General features: G+C 34.6%; 1 protein-coding gene across 1 annotated transcript in view; it reads right to left on the bottom strand.

The window, feature by feature from the left end:
- Cpne3 (copine 3) overlaps positions 1–23,400 on the bottom strand; it is a 45,757-nt gene that overhangs the window by 14,507 nt on the left and 7,850 nt on the right. The window contains 7 exon segments of the mRNA XM_047554962.1: positions 2,948–3,046; positions 7,514–7,603; positions 9,412–9,495; positions 14,406–14,477; positions 16,456–16,530; positions 17,886–18,065; positions 18,331–18,470. Of these exon segments, the coding sequence (XP_047410918.1) occupies positions 2,948–3,046; positions 7,514–7,603; positions 9,412–9,495; positions 14,406–14,477; positions 16,456–16,530; positions 17,886–18,065; positions 18,331–18,462 (732 nt within the window). The 5' untranslated portion in view covers positions 18,463–18,470.

Genomic DNA, 23,400 nt, shown 5'->3' on the forward strand with positions numbered 1-23,400 from the left:
TACTTCTGACAATCACTACTAATGTTCTAAGAATCAATATCTTAAAAATATATTTGATACAGTGATGTAAACTGAAATATGTTAAATTCCTCGATGGTTCGGGATTTTGGCAGTCCTAGTCATAATCGTAAATATTCATAATTGAGTATTAAGATACAGAAATGCCCTCAATAAAATATTCACTGAAGCTAGATTACTTCACTTCATTAATTTACCTTTTTACAAAGTATCTACTAAGTGACAGGCACTGTGCCAGGTAGATACTGAGAATGCAAAGATGATAAGATATGGCCCTGTTCCTTGGTAAGTCTTGTCACTGCAGAACAATAAAACCCTCCTCCATCACAGAGGGAAGGAAGGATCAAGTTGGCCACATTCAGGAAAGCTTTATGTGACCCATAAAGTATTCCACAGTTCTTAGGTCACTTGTCTTATAAAAGCAAGTTATTTTCTGGTTCTGGAATAAAACAATGAACTCAAACTAGTTAAACAACAACTAGACCACTCCGTAGTTAGTTCATCTAGGATGCTTGCTTAACTGTAAGCATTCAGAATTTCACCATTTCTCAAATAATTCTGTCTTTAAAAATTTTAATGGAATATTTATAGCTAAAGCTCTTTGTTGTTTTAATTCAAAAACTGTTAACTCGGAGTCAATTCAATCTTTGTATTTCAACTGTTTAGGTGATTTGAGGTCTTTCCTCCACACTAGCACTTCTGTACTTGCTACTTTGGGCACTTAGGCTGTGTGACCAGGGACTAGGGGCAGGACTACAGGTCTCTATGTGACCTTCGGGAAATGCTAGTCCCACTATGTCTGCTCTAAACTCATTTTTCTTAATTACTTAAACCAGTTGGCTCATGTGATTTATTTATTCACCTCCTTTTTTTAAGATTTGATCTAAAAATTTCCATACCTTCTTTTAGGTCACTTCACTTACATGACTAGGTAATAGAGAACTTCTCGCCTGCCTGTAATCTTTTTTCTCTCAAACACCATGTTTGTATTTTCAAAAGCAGATGTTACATACATGAGCATTATTCAGGTCTCTAGGAAGCTAGTAAACAATTCATATTATTCCATTACAAGTAAGCTACCAAGAGAATTAACTACTTATTCAAACTAGAAGGGTAAATAAAAACTCTGAATAGTGTCTGTTATGGTTTGGATGTGAGGTGTCACAAAAAGCTCACATGTAAGACAATGTAGGAAGGTTTACAGGAGAAATGATCGGGTCTTAACCCAATCAGTGAATTAATCCCTGCTGGGATTAATTGAAGTGGTAGGGTGTGGCTGGAGGAGACTGGAATTAGAATATGGTTTTGAGGTATATACTTTGTATCTGGAGAGTGGAGATGTGCTCTCTCTGCTTCCTGATGATATAAGCTGCTTCCCTCTCCCACACTCTTCTGCCATGACGTTCTCCCTCACCTCGAGCCTCAAGGAATGGAGCCAGCCTTCTCTGAACTAAGACCTCTGAAACTATGAGCCCTCAAATAAACCTTTCCTCCTCTATAATTATGTTGGTCAGATCATTTAATCACAGCAGCAAAATAGCTGGCTAAAACAGTGTACTTATGGCCATGTTAGTGGAGAGACAGAAAGTTTCAGAATTGCTCTTATGAATAAGTTAGGGTGCTAAACCAAATATAGTTAAAGCAATCAAATTATCTTTTTTTTTTTTTTCTTGGTACTAGGAATTGAACCCAAGGGCTCTTAACCACTGAACTATATCCCTAGCCCATTTTTATATTTTTTTATTTAGAGACAGGATCTCACTAAGTTGCTTAGGGCCTTGCTAAGTTGCTGAGACTGGTTTTGAACTCAAGATCCTCTTGACTCAGCCTCCCAAGCTACTGGAATTATGGGTGTGCACCACCACCACCACACAGCCCATCAAATGATCTTAATAAAAGTTATGCCACTAATAGTAGCGTAATATTATATCATTTGAAGAACCACGAACTAAGTTTTGTCCTTCCTATGGGTAAAGACAAGTCAGAGGCAAGCCAATTGTAACAGTCTGTGCAAAAGTAGCATAAGTATACAATTCAAGTCCAGACACTTGTCTAGCATAGTTGATATTAACCATTGTGACTAGTGAAATGCAAAAAGCCTTAAACTAAGAACTTTTGATCAAATTATATGTGCTATAATAAGCCAAAGAAAATCAAACCTCTAAATATAAATGTAACTTGGTGAGAAAGGCAGCCTCATGCACATATCCTTTGACACTACCTTGGCCATTTAGGAATGAACCTAGGGCCTGGAATAATTTCTTACCTTAAGATAAGAGTCCTTTAGAGCTGGTACTAGGATTATCACCTGTGTGGAAATATCTTTCCCAGTTTCATACTCAATGAGTGCTCCTTGGTTCGGCTTAAGCCTTGGGGTCTGTCCCTCGGGCTCACCCCTGGCTCTCAGTATTCTAAACTCCACAGGGGAGAGGCCGAGACCTTCCACAGAAGCACAAGAGGGTTACACACAGAAAATTGCCCTGCTTTGGCAGCCAGAAGGGACTCCCTAGCTCTGGGAGACTGATGCCTACTATGGAAGCTGATTTTGCTCTATCTCTTCTCTATGTGAGTAAAGCACTGTTCCATCCACTGTTTGCCTGTTATGCTTTCCTTTCCAAGGTACAACGGGCAAAGAGTCTGGACTTCCATTGCAAGTGATTGACATCATGATGATCTTTGCTTTCTTCCATGTAGCTAGAGTCCTCGACTGGCATTGGTAGTCATTACATGGTGTTCCGCTCAATTTGAAGTATGAATTTTGGATTATCTAATTACTAAACCACCAAACAAAAAAATCCCCCACAGATTTCAGAGCATTATGCAATGTACAGCAAACACATGGTAAAACTATTTGGTATGCCAAAAAAAATAAAATAATAAATACACAGTTAAACTATATAGTATATATAAATTGAAAAACATAACTTACAGGTGAGCTTCTGGAGGCTTCTTTCAGTTTTGTCATGGTAGTTTGAAATGTTCCAATGAGATCATGTGATCCATCATTGTCATAATCATAACACTCTACCTGGAATTAAGTGTAATAAAATGAATCAATTATAATTATTAAAAAGTATTAGTTGCAATAAATGTGACCTATCAGAAATGTCCCTTGGACCTCAGCTATCCTTGGAACAGGGCACTAAAATAGGTCACAGGCAGATGACAAAACACAAATACTGTTCAAATTCCACATTAAGACATTTTCAGTCTCTCATATCCTCTATAAAAGTTGATAAAAGGAAAATAAATTACATCTTCTTTCTCATCCACTGCTTTACCTTGTTATCATTATACAATGGCTAGAAGCCATTATCTGGAGGAAAAAAGGAAGTCAATATCCTACATGATTAAAAATTATATAATTAAGTTCTAGATAATTTAGAATTATGAAAAAATGTATTTCATTAACCACAATCTGGAGAGGCCAGTCTTGAATTAGGAGATAAATATGATGAAGTCAGATGTGCATCATTCTGAGAGTCACAACTCTCACAATAAAAAGAAAAAGTCCTGAGCCCACTGAGGAAAGTTATCCATTCTAGGTCATATTTACTCCATTCCTGCATTAAAACACATTGAGTTCTAGTCTTAAATTTGGCTCTTTTAATGTGCAGACACTCTCCTCCTCCCCAACCCACCCTGAAAGCAGAGAGAAGAGAGGTGAAGTATTTGATTTATGGGTAGTTTTGTGTCAGATTGATGGATGTAACTACAAAGTAAATACTTCCCAGAATACTAAAATACTCTTCAATGAGAAAAATAAGAGGGTGTGATCTATTATCAAGCAAAGGTGTTCGAGGAAAGCTGAAAACTGACCATAGTGGCTGTAAACATTCAACACCAATGTTTTATAGTACTTCATATTCAAAATGGGTTATTTCATTTCTGTGAACTTTTATTATGTGCACCATGCACATTCTCTAAATAGCCTTGTGAGGTAGCCAGAGAAAGAATCCTGTTACTATTATTCGCATTTTGCAGAAATGAAACATGGAGGAATTAAATTAAAAGTCTTACAAGATGGTATGCCTGTGTGGTAACCAACACAGGTAATGTAAGGCTATGCTGAGGACGCTTCTGAAACCTAGAGTCTGTGCTTCAAAACAAAAACCTATAAATGAGAAGGAATCTGCATTTGCCCTCAGCCAATTGAGAACTCCAACTTGCTATTATCCTTCACAAAGTTATACTAATCACCAAGTTAAAATGCTCAGGATTGTTATATATTCACTTGGTAAAGTGATTGCTTTTCTTCTTAGTTCTATACATGACTGCTTATCAAGAATGGAAGTCTTTCATTTCTTACTTGTATTTTTATTATTCTTGTTAACACTAAACAGCAATCAATCAAAATAGGCAAGTTCTAGAACTGTAACTGTGAGGAGCAGGAAGGCATTGGTTTAAAAACTGCTTTGCAGACACTTTGGTCACTGACCAAGTCTGACAGACTCTTGCTCTACATATTCAATATCCAGTTTTTAGACCAAAAGCCCTTTATCCAATTCTAATGTGTCAAGGATTAAGAAAATTAGAAACTTAATGATGTTTTTTCTAGAGGAAGTAAAATTTCAATAAAACAGAAAACAAACTATCTTAAAATTTTAATAAAATAATTTTTACGTGACATTTTTCAACTATGCAAAAGAAACTTAACATTTTAGATTTGTTTTTAGAAAACACAAATTTAAATCTAAGTAAGATTAAGTTTTAGTAAAGTCAAAATTTTATTCAAACAAATCTTACAGAGCTAGGATTATATTTAACTGAATACATTTAGACTGACTAAAACTTGAAGAAATATAAAAAATATTTTTAAACTAAAAGTCCTGATTACTCACTATAATACTAGATGAGAAAAACTTCCTTTTATCCCTTTGAAGGCAGTCATAACATTTAAAAATGCTGGCCTACATTCAGATACAGTTTGGAGTTGGATGATTTATATTACTTAATTTCTCCCTTCTCAAAAATCAAAGACCAGTACTATTGACTATTTGAACAACACTATCAGTAGAACTTGTGAAGTTCAAATGTATGCATATATACATATATGCATATGTATATATGTAAAAGAATGTACACATCACACAATGATACATTCACTATGGCATTCATTTTAGGAAAGGTGGCAGCATGCATGATTATTTCTCTTATTCACTTGGTTTTATGGAAATAATACATGCTAGAGTGATAACACATTGCAACAAAGAGACTACTGAGGATTATGACTTTATTTCTCTGTTCTATAATCCTTTACTATGCTTCTAAGAAATTTCCAAACAGTAAGTGAATCACAGATGTACAATCATCTGATATCAAAAAGAAATAGAAAACTAGAGAAATAAAGTGAATAATGATGTGGTAAACCAAGTTGTGTATAAATAAAAACAAACTGAGAAACTTTGAAGAATGGAAGACATTCATCAGAAAAAGCTCAGAAAATTAGTTTACTTACTATAATAAAATAGCTCTGTAAGCATGCCACTGTGAGCAAAAAAGTTTAGAAACATTGTTTTGTTGTTAACATTTCATTACAAGCAATCAAATAGTAATGGTTTAGGCATTTTTTTCCCAGACTCTCCCGTCTCTCGATCTAATGATGCGTACTGTTTTTAATGAGAAAAGTAAAAGTACTGGATTTGGTCTGAAAATGAAAATTAATTTTATAGCTACTTTTCTACTATTTATATTGTACCTAGATTTTCATTGCTGTTTGACACACCATACAAATCTACCTAACACTGATTTTTAAATTTCTCTATAAACTGAGAATAACTTACGTGTCTCAGAAATGAAGCAGTTTTCAACAATAATGGCATCTCTACTGTGTTTTCCAGTTTAAAAACTTCTCAATTTTATTTTATCTTTACTTTTTTTGTATGATACAAATTATCTCCGTCATATAAGTGAAGAACTTAGGTGATCTGCCCAACATCCCTTTATCTGGTTTATTAAAGCACTACATCAAAACTTGAACTGTAGCCTGACTCCAAATCCTATACTATTTACAACATTATCTTTCCTGCTCCCACTATATTAATTACAAAAGGAAAAATAAAACAACAAAAATTATGGTATGTTGATCTCTGAACATAAGAAAGTTTCTATATGGCCAGGTAAAGTGGCGCATGCCTGCAATCCCAGCAGCTCGGGAGGGTAAGGCAGGAGGATCGCGATTTCAAAGCCAGCTTCAGCAAAAGGAAGGCACTAAGCAACTCAGTGAGACCCTGTCTCTAAATAAAATACAAAATAGGACTGGGAATGTGGTTCAGTGGTTGAGTGCCCCAAGTTCGATCCCCAGTATCCCCCACCCCCCAAAAAAAAGAAAGCTTCTATATGGAATCCTATAAAGATAATGACTCCAGAATAAAAATATCTTAAATATATTTTCCTTTGTTTTTTATATTGGTTGGGTTTTTTTTGGTATATGACTATAAATAAAATTTATAGAAAAAAAAAAAAAAAAAAAACACAGGTAGCTTCGGCTTTTCCCTGCTCCCACTGTATTTCTTTGACACTCTTAAAACTAAAGTCATTTGAAGTCTCCAATGAACTACATCTTAACCTAAAATAAGGGACAGCAATGCTACGACTATGTTCCTCCCTTAGTAATGGAGGAGGAATCTCTGGGTCCTTAGTTAGGTTTACCATCTGCTTTTATCTCAAGGGATACAATGAAGGCAAAGAGATGTAGTTAAAGGTTGAATTCACAAAGGAAAAAAAAAATTATTAAAAGACAAAAACATCTAAATTGGACATTTTATTTGTTAAAATATAGAATAAAATAGAAATTACACTGTTTGATTAAGTAGCAGGATAACATATTTATCACACATGCCTATTCCTTCAAACCAACTATTTTATTAACCAGGAAACACTCTTAGTATTATTAGATACACATAAAACTTAGCTTTTATAGGTATCTGTTATATCATTCACTTTTTTTAAAAATATCATTATAAAAATTTTATAAAATAAGTAAACATGCACACATTTGTGTATGTATTCTATATAGACAGTCCTTTACTTATGATGGTTGAACTTATGATTTTTTCAAATTTACTATGGTGCAAAAGTGATTTGCATTCAGTAGAAACTATACTTTGAGTTCTGAATTTTGATCTTTTCCTGGTCTAGTGACACATGATAAGATTCTTTTTCTTGCAACATTGGTTAGTGGCAGAGAGCCACAGCTCCCAGTTAACCACATGACCACCAAGGTAAACAATCAATACTCTACAGTGTACTGTGTTGCTAAACTATGATGTTGGGTAAGTTAGTTGTATTAAATGTGTTTTTAACTTATGATATTTTCCTTCTTTTTTTTCTTTTTTTGGTGCTGGGGATTGAACCCAGGGCCTCATGCAGGCTAAGAGCATGCTCTACCACTGAGCATATACCCCCAGCCAAACTTATTTTTAATTTACAATGGCTTTATTAGGACATAGCCCCACAGTAAGTCAAGGAGCATCTATATTTAACTTCAAATTACCTTAATGGTTTTGTCCATATCTCCATAGCACAGGGAATTAAGAGAAATTTTAAAAGGCCTCCAAACAGGATTCAAGTTATTTTTAATAACCTATAAAGATAAAGATTGAAGGATCCATTAGGATAACATTAGTTCATTAACATTTCACTCTTGCCTGTCCTAGGTTCTTGCTCTATTCTCATAATTCATCCTTCACCTCCTCACTCATTCAACTATTTCAATGAAAAACTAGCTAGGATAATATTATATAACCGTTATATGAAAATTATAATAAGTTGTCTAATCATGGTAAGAAAGTTATTAGGGAAACATATGAACCAGACTGCAGCCTATTGATTTTGTTGGAAACCAGGAGTTTCCTTGCTGAGCACAAAAGATTTAAATATGAAATAAAAAAAAGGTAAGAATAAAACTTGCTCTATTGGATTTGAATTGGAGAAATAAGTCTAAATTCACAATTTGCAAATTTTAATACCATATTTATAAGCATAATAAAACATATACACAAATATACATATTTCCCAGCAGTGTCCATTGAAAAGGCCTAAAAACAATGACATCCTAGCACATCTAGCACTCTAATCTTGGTATATAAATAGTATTATCTTTTATAGAAATAAATTACTTCAAAGAAATGTCTTATTCCAGCTTTGGGGCAGTATAAACTAAGAACACACTCTATCATAAAAAAAGAGAATGATAAAAGACTAATAGGATGATGTTAAAAGAACCCAGACATCATTTGAAGGATCTCTTCCTTGTCAGATCTGAATTAATGTGAGCAGCAAAAATGATTATTAATAGTTATAATAATTTATGAGTTTACAATGACACCAAAAATAAACAGAGAAAAAGAGAGAGCAAAAAGATAAAAAAAAAGGAATGCTTGCTAATGTAAGTAAAAAAATAAAATTTTCAGAAAAATAAAATCATTATTTTATAGTTCCCGATATAATTGATTCAAGCTAGGATCATTGATGGATCCTAAAACTACTGGATAAAATGTGAGAGACTAGGCAATTCATCCAGATCCAAAGTATCACACCACACACAACCTATTAATTACAAAGGGAAAAAATGGAACTTAATGGTGGCAAAATCTAATGGTTGCTAGTTTGACCAAGTAGGCAAGCTATGAGATCCCTGATGATGCAAAGGAAGGTACACATAAAGTGTTCTTGAAAGAAATGTTTGATCTGGATCTAGCTGTGAGGAAACAGAAGAATCCAGCATGTTGGACAATTTGGTTTTAATTATTCATGAGATTCAATGGCATGAAGGTACAGAGAAATAAACAAAAAGTCCAATACTGGGAACATAATAGTCAAATGTAAAACATTAGTCTTCACTGGATCCTGGATAAAACAAAATAACATCAAACATGTGGGATAACTGGGGAAATATGAGTATGAAGGGTATATTGAATGGTGTTACTATATCAGTGTTAATCTAAGGCATGGTGGTGCAGAATGCCTGGATTCTTGAGAAGTGCCTGCACCAGCATTTAACAGTGAAGATCATGCTGTATACAGACTACATTAGGATGGTTTTGCAAAAGAGAAATATATTTGTATATAAGTGTATATGCATGCATGCATGCATGTGAGAGAGAAAGAATACAAGTATGTGCAGGTTAGACCAGCAGGTGAGGGGTACACAGGAACACATTTAGTGTTCTTCATAGGGTTTAAGTTTTTTCAAAATAAAAATAATTAAGCATGGCAGAAACGCTTCATTAAAATTAAAAATAAGTGAGCATATTAACCTTGTATCTCTGGCTGCAAAAAATCTGAACTCAAATTAATATTTCTATTAATATATAATTTTTTTAAAATTCAGATTACTACAATTTCTAAGAAAAAGTAACTTTCAGTTACTTTTTAGATTCAGATCTTTACCTCTGTTCGATGAACCATCAGCCAGTTTCCATCAGATGTCTGCTTGTGAAACTCCAGGTATGGGTCTGATTTTCCAAATAGATCCTATATTTAAGCAAACAAACAACATTCATTCTTCTCTGAAATCATGTATTTCACCACTCTATACAAGCTAGCAACCACCAGAATCTAACTCCAAAATATAGATGTATTGGTTGTAAACAAATCCATCACCTTTCTCAATAATTAATTTACCTGCTGAAGGCTACTAGTGAGAATTATTAAGGTATTTGTAATAAATGCTCATAATCCTGTGTATCATACCCTTACTTCTCAAAAACACATTAGTTTTAAAATGTTTGATCAAATGGACCATACAATAGAGGTGTTTGGCTTGTTTTCAGCATTAACAGATTTCATTCACACAGCACTAAGTAGTTTCATATAAATGATATTCCTAAAATTGGCCATACCAATTCTATGAAAGGAAGTGCAACTATCAGTGAAAAAATGAATTCAGAGGAATTAAATGATTTTCCCAAGATCACATATCTAATTAACTGGAGAATCTTGACTTCTTATTTCACTCTTCAATGTCCAATACTCTTTCACCAATGCCAGACTATTTTTATACACAAAAGGAACAAGGGTAGATACACGGAGTGTACAATAGAAATACTTCAAGGGCACAAATCATATCTTCTATTCCTTCTAAAATTCACCAAAGCACTCCTGTACAATGCTTAGGCATAGTGAGTGCTCAAAAGTTCCCTTATTTCCATGCTACACACACACACACACACACACACACACACACAAATTATGGAATTATGTACAAATCACTCACAGAGGTTAAACTTGTGGTGAGATTATGGATGACTTTCTCATATTTGTTTATCTTTGCTTTGAAATGTATATACTCCTTAGCATATATTACTTATTATTTTTGAAAATGAAAATGATAAGTAATATATCCAATAGATGAATGTATAAAGAAAATATGGTATATATATATATATATCCACACACATATATATATATACACACACACATATATATATATATATACACAATGGAATATTACTCAGCTATAAATAAGAATGACTTTATGACATTTGTAAGTAAACAGATGGATCTGAAGACTCATGCTAAGTGAAATAAACAATCCCAAAAAGCTGAAGGGTGAATGTTTTTGCTGATATGTGGAAGCTTATCTACAATAAGGGGGGAGAGGGGAAGAACAGATATTTAGTAGATTAGACAAAAGGGAATGATGGGAAGGGAGGGGCTATGGGAAAAGGAAAGACAGAGGAATAAATCCAAAATAATTTTCTTATGTACAAATCACTCATAGAGTGAATCCATATATGAATACACCATAGTAAATCCCACTATTGTCTACATCCATAAGAATAAGATACTAATAGAATAAGATATATTCCATTCTTATATAATCATATCAAAATGAATTCTACCATCATGTATAACTAAAAAGAATCAATAAAAATGAAAGAACACTTGTTAATTAATCCTTTAGTAATATATAAAAATGTGTCTCCGAAGAGTTTCTTATCTTGAAATTAACCTCAGTATTAAGAACTAAGAAAATATTATTTCCCTTCTAAGCACAAAGTTTAATGTCAAGAAAATAAATACTTGGTAGAGTAAAAAATACAAACAAAGACTATGCAGAACTTTAGCCTTATCTCTAAGAAAAATCTTAAGTAAATGACATAAGCCTCTCTGTGCCTCTAAAACTAATAACAATTCTACATAGATAAGTTAACTTTTCAAAAACACATTAACATGCTCTGCGTGACTTATCTTTAAAATAATCCTATGGGAAAGGCAGAAAATGCTTATTACCATTTTGAAGGTCAGAAACCAGACCCTGTTTGAAAGTTCATTAAATTGTCAGTATTAATACTAAAGCAAGAGCTAAAAGTTCCTGCTCTGACCTCCAGGATATATTAAGAGAAAAAACAAGGTGGAAGAATGCATATCTAGCATGCTACATTTATCTAAAGGCAGCAGGTGGCAAGTATGAATACAAACATAAATACAAATATGTAAGTATATACTCACATAAATAGCTATACATATATATGTATAAATGAATGTGTGTACAAATACATGTACATACACAAAAAATTTTTAGATTTTTATAAGACTAAAGGATTAGGTCATAAAATATGTTTTATTTTTATATATTTATTTATTTTACTCACTTTTGTATCAGGGATGGAACCCAGGGGTGCCCAACCACTGAGCCAAATTCCAAGCCCTTTTGTAAATTTTTGTTTTATTTTGAGACAGGGTCTCGCTAAGTTGCTGAGGCTGGCTTTGAATTTTCTATCCTTCTTCCTCAGGCTCCCAAGTTGCTGGGATTACAAGGAAGCGTGACCATGCCCAACATGTACCACAATGCCTGTCTAAGTTTTTAAAAATTATTACAACAGGGAAGAAACATAAAACCGGATAGGACAGACAGGAAAAGAAGATAAGTTTCTCAGACAGACCTTCTTTTGTAGAGTCTGTTTTGGAACTATATAATTCTTTTATATGGTTTTTAAATCAATATCTATATTATATTTAAAAAAATTTTTTTTTTGGTACCATGGATTGAGCCCAAGGATGTTTAACTACTGAGCCACATCATAGCCCTTTTTTAAATTTTTTATTTTAAGACAGGGTCTTGCTAGATTGCTTACAGCCTCACTAAGTTGCTGAGGCTGAATTTAAACCTGTGATTCTCCTGCCTCAGATTCTAGACACTGGGATTGCAGGCATATGCCACCACAATGGGCTCAAAAGAGATTTTTTAAACGCAATTCCTATCCTATCTTTCACACTGCACAAAACTCAACACAAAGTGGATCGAGGACCTAGGTATTAGACTGAAGACCCTATGTCTACTAAAAGAAAATTATGTCAGCTTAAGTCTCAACAAGATTCCTAAAGTGGAAGAAGTGAAATCAAGAATCAATAAATGGGATGTAAAAAGCTTCTTCATAGCAAACAATCAAAAATGTGAAGAGAGAGCCTACAGAAAGGGAGAAAATCTTTGCACCTCAGATAGAGCATTAATCTCCAGGATATTAAAAGAACTCAAAAAACTTTACACCAAAAAAAAAAAAAAAAAAAAAATAGCCCTATCAATAAACGGGCTGAGGAACTGAACAGACACTTCATAGAAGAAGAAATACAAATGGTCAACAACTATATGAAAAAATGTTCAATATCATAGCAATTAGAGAAATGCAAGTTAAAATTACACTGAGATTTCATGTCACTCCAGTCAGAATGAAAATTATCAAGAATACAAGTAACAATAAATGTTGGTGAGGATGTAGGGACTAAGGTACACTCACTCATACAATGCTGGTGGAACTGCAAATTGGTACATCCACTCTGGAAAGCAGTATGGAGACTCCTAAGAAAACTGGGAATGGAACCACCATTTGACCCAGTTATCCCACTCCTTGGTTTATACCCAAAGAATTTTAAATCATCATTCTATAGTGACGCAGCCACATGAATGTTTATAGCAATTCAATATATAATAGCTAAACTATGGAGTCAACTTAGGTGTCCTTCAACAGATGAATGGATAAAGAAACTGTGGTATATACACACAATGGAATATAAGAAATAAGAATGGAATTATAGCACAGTTAATGGATGGAACTGGAATCTGTCATGCTAAGTGAAAAAAGCCAATTCCAAAAAAACAAAGGTCAAATATTCTCTCTGATATGTGGATGCTAACACACAATAAGGGCAGGGAGAGGGAAGAATAGAAGTCAATTGAATTAGACACAGGGTAATGAAGGGAAGGGAGGGGGGAGGGGAATAGGAAAGAGAATGAATCAAACATAACTTTCCTATGTTCATATATGAATACACAACCAGTGTAACTCCACATCATATACAACCACATGAATGGGAATTTATACTCCATTTATGTATGATATGTCAAAATATATTCTACTGTCATGAATATCTAAAAAGAACAATTTTTTTTTAAAAAGGGAATGATTTATAGATTAAAAACAACCTAAGAGACATTTTGAACAATTACATTTTTTAAAGGGTTTTTAGAGATACACCAAAATAGAGTGGGCCTGGCAGTATACACCTATAATCCCAGCTATTCAGGAGTCTGAGACAGGAGGATCACAAGTTCAAAATTGGCCTGGGTGATTTAGTAAGATCCTGTCAACATAATATAAAAAGGACTGGGGATGTAGCTCAATGGTAAGCACTTGCCTAGCATATATAAAGTCATGAATTTGATCCTCAGTACCACACAAAAAAAACTATATATATACACACATACACCAAAAATATTTACATAGGCAAAACAAAACAGTTAATGAGTTATAATTGTCAAAGATGGGTTATAGGGATATGAAATTTTTAAAAATACTATTCTATTTTTGTATGTATTTAAATTTTTCCCAAAGAAAAGAAAAAAGTCCCGGGCAAGTAGCCTGTTTTCAAACTAAACTGTAAATGTAAATGATGAAGAATATTAACTAGATTATAGAATTAAGTATAAAAATTGCTCAAAGAATGATTATAATCCATACTATAAACAATATTACTGTGCTATTATGTACTGGTACTCATCCTTCATTAAAAAATGATGTTTGAATGCAAAAAGAAAAACCGACTTGTAATTAATAAAGCAAAGGCTCTTTATTTTTTCCCTGAAAGTAATCCAACTACTCTAATGACTTTAAAAGTAACGTTAACATTTACCTTCAACTCTTCCTTTAATCTATGCTAATTCTTTGATTATACCTACTTTAAAAAGGTAAGGAGAAATAGGTTCTATTTAAACACACACACACACACACACACACACACACACACACAGAATTTGTAAGTAACTAAAACCCTACATTATGCTCAAATGATGGAGTTGAAATTAAATGCATGCTTTTCTTAAAAAGAAATCAACATGAGGTGAAAACATGGCTTCCTTGTTGAAATCTGCATGATCTACCTACCTTGTTATCCAGTTTTCTGGCTTCCATTTCAAACAAGACCACTCTATTATCCTTTATTTCTTCTGCTGAAATCTATAAGTAGATAAGGCAAGTGAAAGAAAATATGTTTAGGGATTTTGATACACTCATGAACCAAGTACTTTTTAATCTAATGACATATAAAGCCTATACCAATAAAAATGAATTCTAAAATGTCTAATAAGAAAATGGTACCAATAAGAAAGATTTACCATTAATTCTTTTATGTGTGATATAAATATCTTTTGCAAATATGCCAAGGCTGCAATATGCAACTTCTTTAAGTGTGTTTTCCTATTCCATAGAAAAGAATGAAAGCCCTGAAAGATCGAAGGCTACCCTCTGCACAAACTCACCAGAGCTCCCAAACATTGAGAACCCAAGTAAATCACACATAGAAAACTCTGAATTGAACTATCAGATGAGTTGTTTTCGGTTTTTTGTTTTGTTGTGTTTTGTTTTCCCCAGCACTGGGGATCAAACGTAGGAAGTTTCTCAGGATAAGTAAGTGCTCTAACACAAAGATACATCCCCAGTCCCAGATCAGTGTTTTTCATCAAGTGTAACTAAAAGTCCTATTCTACTTAAAAATAAATTCCAATGGGCTAGGGACTCAGTTCAGTGGTAGAGCGCGTGTCTAACTAACATGACCAGGCCCTGGGTTCAATCCCCAGCACCGTACACACAAAACAACGTGTGGTTACCATGTCCCAAGAGTAATCAACTAACTACTGAATATGTTCTCTGCTCTATAAAGGCAATACCCTCAACAGTCTGAACATTATGTCCTTGGAAATCTAACCTAGAGCCAAACAGTTACTCAGAAAAATGTATTTGATGACTACAATAACCCTGAAACTCTCTCGTAGAGAGCCAGGCTTTCATTCTCAGAGAGTTACAGTTAGAGATCTATTGCTCCAGGCAATGGTTAGTTAGAAAATAAAATACTTAAAAGCATGTTGTTATATAATTGAAAATCTAAAATATGATAAACCATATATTTATTTGCTCAGGGACAGTAATGAACAATGGAAAATCTGGGTGGGAGGATGGGTAGCAGAGTGCAAGAACAAAAAGTAATAGTATATAGTTTATAGGTTCAATTTATAATATAATATCTGTAATAAAATACACCATGGAAAGTTTCTATATGTTGTAATGGTTAATCTGAACTGAGAGACTCCTAGGAAACATCTAGGATTAACAGACTTCTAGGTATGTCTATGAGGATGTTTCCAGAGATGACTGGCATGTAGGGCATCAAACTACAGGCACAAGACCCACCCTGAATGAGGATAGCACTATCCAATACACTGAGGGCCTGGATAGAAAAGTAGACAGAAGAAAGAAGTCACGGACACAAGCTCCATTCTTCTTGAGCAGGTGCATCTATTACTGCTTCCATCTCCTATGGACAATAGACTCCAGCTCCTTCAGTCTTCCAAGGTGGACTCTCACCAGAGATTCTCCAGAGAGTTCCCAGGACTTCAGTCTTGGACTAGGGCTACATCATTGGTCCCCTTGTTCTGAGGATCAAGTTTCTTGGACTGAGCAGTTACTAGTTCCTCCAGCTGTCTGGTGTGCAGATAGCAGCTACAGGATTATTTAGCTTCTGATCATGTAAGCCAATCTAAAAAATTCCCTTTTATAATTACACATACACATAACCTGTTGGTTTTATTTCTCTAGAGAATCCTAATACACATGTTGAAAGAAACTTCCTTTATAAAAAGTCAAGTTGATCCATGCAGATTAATAGTTTCTAACTTGGAAATTGACTCTTTCATGGAACAGGAACAAGTTTCGCCAAGATGTTCCTGACCTCTATGGGTAACTTAAAAAACTAAAAGAAGGGATTCCTACACTGACTTTTTCTCCTTTTTTGGCACAACACACTTTCCTTTTGTGATAACTATAAGGCAGGGGCAGACGGTAGATCAAATGACAAAGTATGGCTGAAGAATATTTGTCTGATATGTATAATTACAGCAGGTTCTATTATGCTAAATATTTTGAGACAAAATATCTTTACCGTAATGCTCCCTTTCCCAGCAGGTCTGCCATTTTTAAGTACCAGTGGTCGAGTTAGCTTCTTACTGGAAACAATCTGTTAAAATCAGAAATAACATAAAAAGCTATTTCACTTTAAACTGAAGAATTAAAAAAAAAAAAAAGGAATGAGCATAAAGCTCACAGAGAGTCATTTGAAATGGAAACATAAATCCATTCCTTAAAGATTTAGAGATTATAAAGAGATTTAAAATGCATCTGCACATTTAAAACCTACTGGAAAAGATTTCCAGAGACCCTACTCTGGCAAGATATAATCTCCCCACTCACAGATTCTTTATTAATTTCTAAACTTCTTCCTTGTAATAGAAAAAGAAGGCCAGATTTTCATCTCCTACACAGATCACTGAGCTGAAACCCCTCTAGGTATAAGGCAGTCTCAGAACACTCAATAAATGGGATTCAATTTTTCAATTGATGCACAATTTTGATAGTTAACTTCCACAAAATGTCATTTTGCTTAACATAATATATGCCTAGGTACTTCCCAACTGATATATCTCTAAAATTCACCAGAATTTTTAGCTACACTGTGTTTTTTACCCAAAATAAATATTTCTTTAATTCTTTTTAATACTTTTCATGAATTTTATAAAATTGATCAATTCCACATTGCCCTTGAGACATAGGGCATGATCTTCCAATAAGCCAACCCTGAAAAATTAACTCATGAAAAACAAATTTGAATGATAAATTCACTCATTGAAAAAGAAATGATGCCTCTCTCCTGATGCCTCCCATGTTTATACAAACAGGCATGATCTCTCCTGAGAAACCAGACTGAGCTAGGGTGAGACGCCAGCATCTCTGCCGTGACCAGCTCATCATGTAGCAGGAGGACAGATAATAAGGCAACTACGATAAATGCAGTGAGAAGCAATGGAAAGAGGCAAAGCGAACTTAAGGTGGGCATTAAACTAGTCCAGGGGCCCAGGGAAATTTTATGGAGAAAATTAGGTTAAAATGAGGTGGAGGGAGAACAAGCCAGGTAAAAGCGTGTTTTGAGGCATCGCAGGCCAAGAGGCACCAGTCATACTAATCAGAACACCAGGGAGTTAATGTTACTTCAATAGGCTCCGTGACTCAAATATAATAAAATTACATGGAACTCTGCAGTAACTATAGCATCTATTTATTGAAATGCCAAATGAAGCACCCTAACTCAAAAGAATGAACAGGCTTTGCCAGAAATGCATGGTCCTTGCCCTTATTAAAAATAAGATACATCCTATAATGTTCAAGTCAACCATATCAATATATGAATTCAGTCTTTAAAATGACTACATGCTTTTCAACTTTAAAAATTAAACTAATGAACACTCATCAAAAACATCCAATTCTCCAGTGAAAATGAAGACAAAGCAGATTAGCTGCTAAGCTATTTATACTCACTTGTCCAAGGGTACATTCATATTCTCCTAAGAAGTCGTCATCACTCAGTTCAATGGTTTTGTTGTCGATGTCATAAATCCCAAATTTCAATTTCTGAACCACTTCGAAGTAGTAATCAATAATAAATGTCTTAGAAAATTTGGGACTCAAGCAATTCTTAATCCTTTCTGTGCGCTCAACCTATACCCACCCCCCAAACAAAACAAAACAAAGTGTCTTCAGATCAAAGGTTTTAACATCTTTGCTTACTAAACATAATTATAGACATGAAAACTAAAGGAAGTTTCTTCATGTATATGAAGAATTCCACAATCAATACAAGTTTGTCCAAAAAAATAATATTAACAGATGAGATGGTTCTATTATTTTTAACTTCTTAAATAAACTCTTCACATTGTCAAAAATGAGATTCAGTTTTCTTTTCTTCTAAAGCATTTAATATTACCTCATACCACTGTTGACCACTCGTATTCAAAAATAACACACATAAAGGGTCTGATTTTGATGCTACATCTTTATCCAAGAGATTGTCACAGGAAACATTCAGCTCCACCTTCGTGACACATTGGGCAGCCATCTCCCGAGCTGTGAGAAAACCAGTGTGATAAAAAAGTAAATTAAATAGAGTCTTGAAGAAGCAAACACATTCCTAATGGAATTTGCTGAGAACTGTCAGAATGCGCTCAGAATGAGCATACTAGAATGAGATTATTACGTGAGCCTCCTGGTGATTTGGGTGTCTATTAGCTCATCTCAGTGATATTGCTTTATTCTTCTGCTGAAACAAAACTTGTTTATGACAGTAAAATGTACTTTTTAATATGACAATTAATATACATTAATCTTCTTTTCACCTTGCTAGACATTCTACCATCCTGAAAAAGTTCAAGCACAATCTTGATTTTTGACTTAAATGTAAATATTACTATAAAACAAAACATTAGGGCTGGGGATATAGCTCAGTTGGTAGAGTACTTGCCTTGCATGCACAAGGCCCTGGGTTCAATCTCCAGCACCACAAAAAAAAAAAAAAAGAAAAGAAAAAAATTAAACTACAACCTTGACTTTACCTTTATTGGCTTATTTAACAAAATTCTGAATGGGATATATTTTCAAAGAATTTTGTCAAAGACCCAAACCTGGAGAAAGAAAGACCCAAATTAACCCTTTCTCTGCATTTTACCCACAGCTCCACATATTTTGCAGCCATGGGTCTCAATCTTGGCTGCTTATTGGTATCACCTGGCAGAACTTATAGTTACTGATATCACAAAGAAGTTTAACTGGTTTAGGGTACAACTTGGCCATCAGCTTCTTAGATTATTCTAATATGCACATGAAGTTGGCAGACTTCCTGTTCTACAAAGAGCATCCAGCAAATTGGTGTGGTGCACCTTCTCTCATGATTTGCTAAGAAATCCCAGAGTTAGCGTAACTTCCACATACTCCTTCCCCAACTGCCAATCAATACATAATGCAGTATTTCATCCCAGGGAATGAAAGGGACTGCAGGTGTCACCATGAAGAGGAACCAGGCATTGCATTCCCAAGATGGATGCTGGCTGTCCACTTTGCCAGCTGTGTAAAGTGGGATTCATAGTGAAAGTTCTGGAGATGAAAGGGTGTCTCCTCTCCTAGAACTGCTGGCAAAGACCCTAGAATGTACAGTGCTCAATGCCCTTTGACCTATACTTTGAGATCTAGCTGAACTTCTAGAAAAACAGGAATAAATCCATTTATCATCTTGTTGTATTTAAACACAGCAATAGCACTCGGTATGGTAGTACACATCTGTAATCCTAGCTACTTGGGAGGCTGAGGCAGGAGGATTGCAAGTTCAAGGTCAGTCTAGGCAACTTAGCGAGATGTCTCAAAGTAAAAAGGGCTGGGGATGTAGCTCAGTGTTAGAGTGTTCCTGATTCCATTCCCAGGACAAACACACACACACACACACACACACACACACACATATGCATACAAATAATATACACGGCAGTAGCATTTCTGTGTTACATAAAATGCCTAATCAAATACAAAAATGTAAATATTACTACTATGAGTCATTTGACAATGTTAAAAAATAACTCATATTTCTTGAAATCTCTTTAGTCTAACAGGCTCTCTAAAATCAGTACCAATGCTCATTATGACAAAAAAATTAATATCATTAAAATTCCAAAATTAATGGAGATTGAGAATAATATGGTTGGTTCTAGTGGTACCTGGAAATTTCTTTTAAAAGCAATGCTATATGCATATACCTTCACCTTGGGAGAGAACTATTCCTTAATGAATGGCAAAATTCCCCTGAATCCCCAATTTGCCTCATAAACCCCCTACCCAGGGATATCTGTAGTAAAACTAAAACTTCTATGTCCTTTTATAAAGCCCAGTGTTTTGGTTTGGTTTGGTTTAGTTTTTTGCCATTATAATATAAAACAAAATGCCTAAATGCAAATATATAGTAGTGACATTATGTGCAAAAGCTATTAATGGCAAGGAAAAGTCAAAGAAGCAGTCAGAAGAGAATTAACAGTGTGGATGAGACCTTGCCTGGGTTTTGAAGGATTCAATTTGAGTTGGTGAAATGTTAGCACACAGGCAGGAAAGAGCAGGACACTCAAAGGCACAGTGAAGTTACCTCACCATGTGTCACAGAAGTGAGCTATGTGGAAAAAAGCAGAACAGGACAGGTAGACATGCCCTGTGAGCCAGCCTGAAGGACTAGGTGTGTGGGTAATGGGATACTATTACAAATGCACGAACCAGAGATAATAGGATGAAATCCCTCATTTAAAATGTCACTTGTCAATTTTTTTCTAATTCTACAGTGTATTACAAGTTAGAATACTCAAACGATATAATTCTAACATGATGCATAAAAGGTCTTTGTGTCAAGCAATAAACAAGAGATGAAATTCAGTATAAAAGCCAGCATGTCTTTTTTCATCCAATTCAGATTAGTTATTTCTTTTTCTGAAGCACATATAAATAATATTAGAGGGCATTTTTATGAATAGTGTTAATATAGCAATCATTCCCATTTACCTTGATTTATCAAAAAATTAAAGTATGGAGCTCAGTGTTGTGGTACACGCCTATAATCCCAGCAGCCTGGGAGGCTGAGGTAGGAGGATTGCAAGTTCAGAGTCAGTCCCAGTAACTTAGCAAGGCCCTGAGTAACTTAAAGAACCTGTCTCAAAATAAAAAATGAAAAAGAAAAAAAAAGGAAAAAAAAAAGGGTTGTAGATGTGGTTCAGTGGTTAAGTGCACTGGAGTTCAATACCTGGTCCAAAAAAAAACAAAAAATCGAAGTTCTGAAAACATAACAAGAGACAAGAAACTTGTAGGAAATTAGAAAAAAAACACAAGACACAAAAAAGATAATACAGTTCATCTGAAGCTATCCTCATCCATGAAGCTCTAACATATTGACATTGAGTTCTCATCCACAAACCTACATCCTCCAGACCTGCCCCTATGTGTAATTTTACCTTTTCCTTTTTTTTATATTGCTACTATATTCAGCCCTGAAATCAGACTGCCTGAGCTCTTATCTGGATTGCACCACTTCTACCACTTAATGTGTGACGTTAGCAAGACCTTTAGTCTTTATCCTCTGGGTTCCTCAAGTACAAAATAAAAATAACTGTCCCTACCTCAAAGGATTGTTAAAAAGTCTGAAATAGGTTAATATATTTAAACAGTATCTAGTATATTTCCTAATTTTGTTACTTTAGTACTACCTGCTTCTGGGGTCTAATCCTCTCATCTTTCCCATGTTTCATATTTTTTATTATTCCATTCCATGATGATTTTCCTGATTATTCCAACCCACACCAAGTTGATCCTCTGAATTCCTGCTGCATTAAAAGTAACATTTTACCACAGTAAGAAAAAGATCAAATTTAGAGTAATGCATACTTGAGTTGAATCCTATGTCTGGTGCTAGCTTAGTAACCATACATAAGTCACTTCAACTTCCTGGGCCTACATTTTCTCATTAGTAAAAACCGAATACAGTCAGGAAACTTCTAAATCTGGCATATGCCAAACGTCTTGCTTTTCCTTTCTAATGCAGAATCTGTGGAATGTTAGTTGTATGATTTTTTCTCTTTTGCATAAGGTAGTTTAGAGTCCTGTAAGTCGGTTTGTACCCTGTGGAATGAGCAAGGATCACTGAGGATCCTAAGTTTCTAAGAATGTGGAAAACTCAACAGAGAATGTAAATAATTCTGTGCAAAGTCAGTGTCACAACAGAGGCACAACATATCAGCAGAACATTATGTTTTTCCCTCAAACTGCTTGTACAAAAGCTACAACATGCCAGGCACAGCAGATTATTTAGCAAATTGCTGACAGTAACATTACTGCACTGTTGCCAGGAAGCAAATTCCTTTTATTAGCAGCATTCCCCCCATGAAAATGACTCTGATTGCAGTCTCCCTTTTATCTAGAAACCCATTATGACTGAATGGCAAATGGAAGAGATTATATAAGCACTCAGGTCTGGAACCTCATAGTAGCAATATTCATAAAGATGCTCTTTTCCTTTCTAGTAATTATCTAGTACTGACAAATTTTTTAAAAGATCAAGAGGATTTCTCATCTATAAATTGTGATGGAAGAATATAAAATAAATGTTTTATATACCTCTAAGTATGGAAAATAGATAATTTTACTGGAATAAATGACTACGTAGAAGTATGTATGAACAAATAAAAAATGATTCTATGAATTTCACTCATAGGAAAAGAGGATGAGCCAGGCACAGTGGCATGCACCATCATCTCGGTATCTCAGGAGGCTGAAGTAGGAGAATTGCAAGTTGAGGTCAGCCTCTCAAAATAAAATTTAAAAAGTGACTGGGTTGGAGTGCAGGAGTAAAGTGTCCCTGGGTTCAATCCCCAGTACTATGAGAAAAATTAAAAAGCAATAGAATGATAAGACAGAAAAACCTAAGAAATCACTAGGACTAGACAACAGTTTTCCTACTATACTGAAGAAGGGTTTGGTTGAAACAACTCTTCTTAAATGCAAATAACCCCCAGAAATACTAATAACTTTCTGAATCAATATTATAACACAGATCACTCATAGGAATTGAAAATTAAGATATTTGAAGTAGAATACAGTATGTAAAATTTAAGGGATATGATCACTTTCACACCCTGGCTGAAAGTCTTATCTGCTTTTTCATTTCCCATTCCCTCTTAAACTTACTATTTCCATTCAATAAGAATGTCATGGAGATTCTGCCTGTTATAGTCCCAAATCTCTCTAAATATGCAGGTACAGACCATTCCCTAAACCCACTGCCACAATGCTACTTCATGTCTTCCTATGGCTCACCTGCCAACTATAATAGTCTCCTAATGGGTATCCCACTGCCATCCTCTCTCCATTCACATCATGATTTTACCACTACTGATTGAAAAACAAAAAAATCTTTACTGGCTTCCATGGTCTATCAGAATCCAACGAACTAAGCCTGAATTCAGGACTCAGCCCACAT

The sequence above is a fragment of the Sciurus carolinensis genome, chromosome 1 (assembly GCF_902686445.1).
Source record: "Sciurus carolinensis chromosome 1, mSciCar1.2, whole genome shotgun sequence".
Taxonomy (NCBI): Eukaryota; Metazoa; Chordata; class Mammalia; order Rodentia; family Sciuridae; genus Sciurus; species Sciurus carolinensis.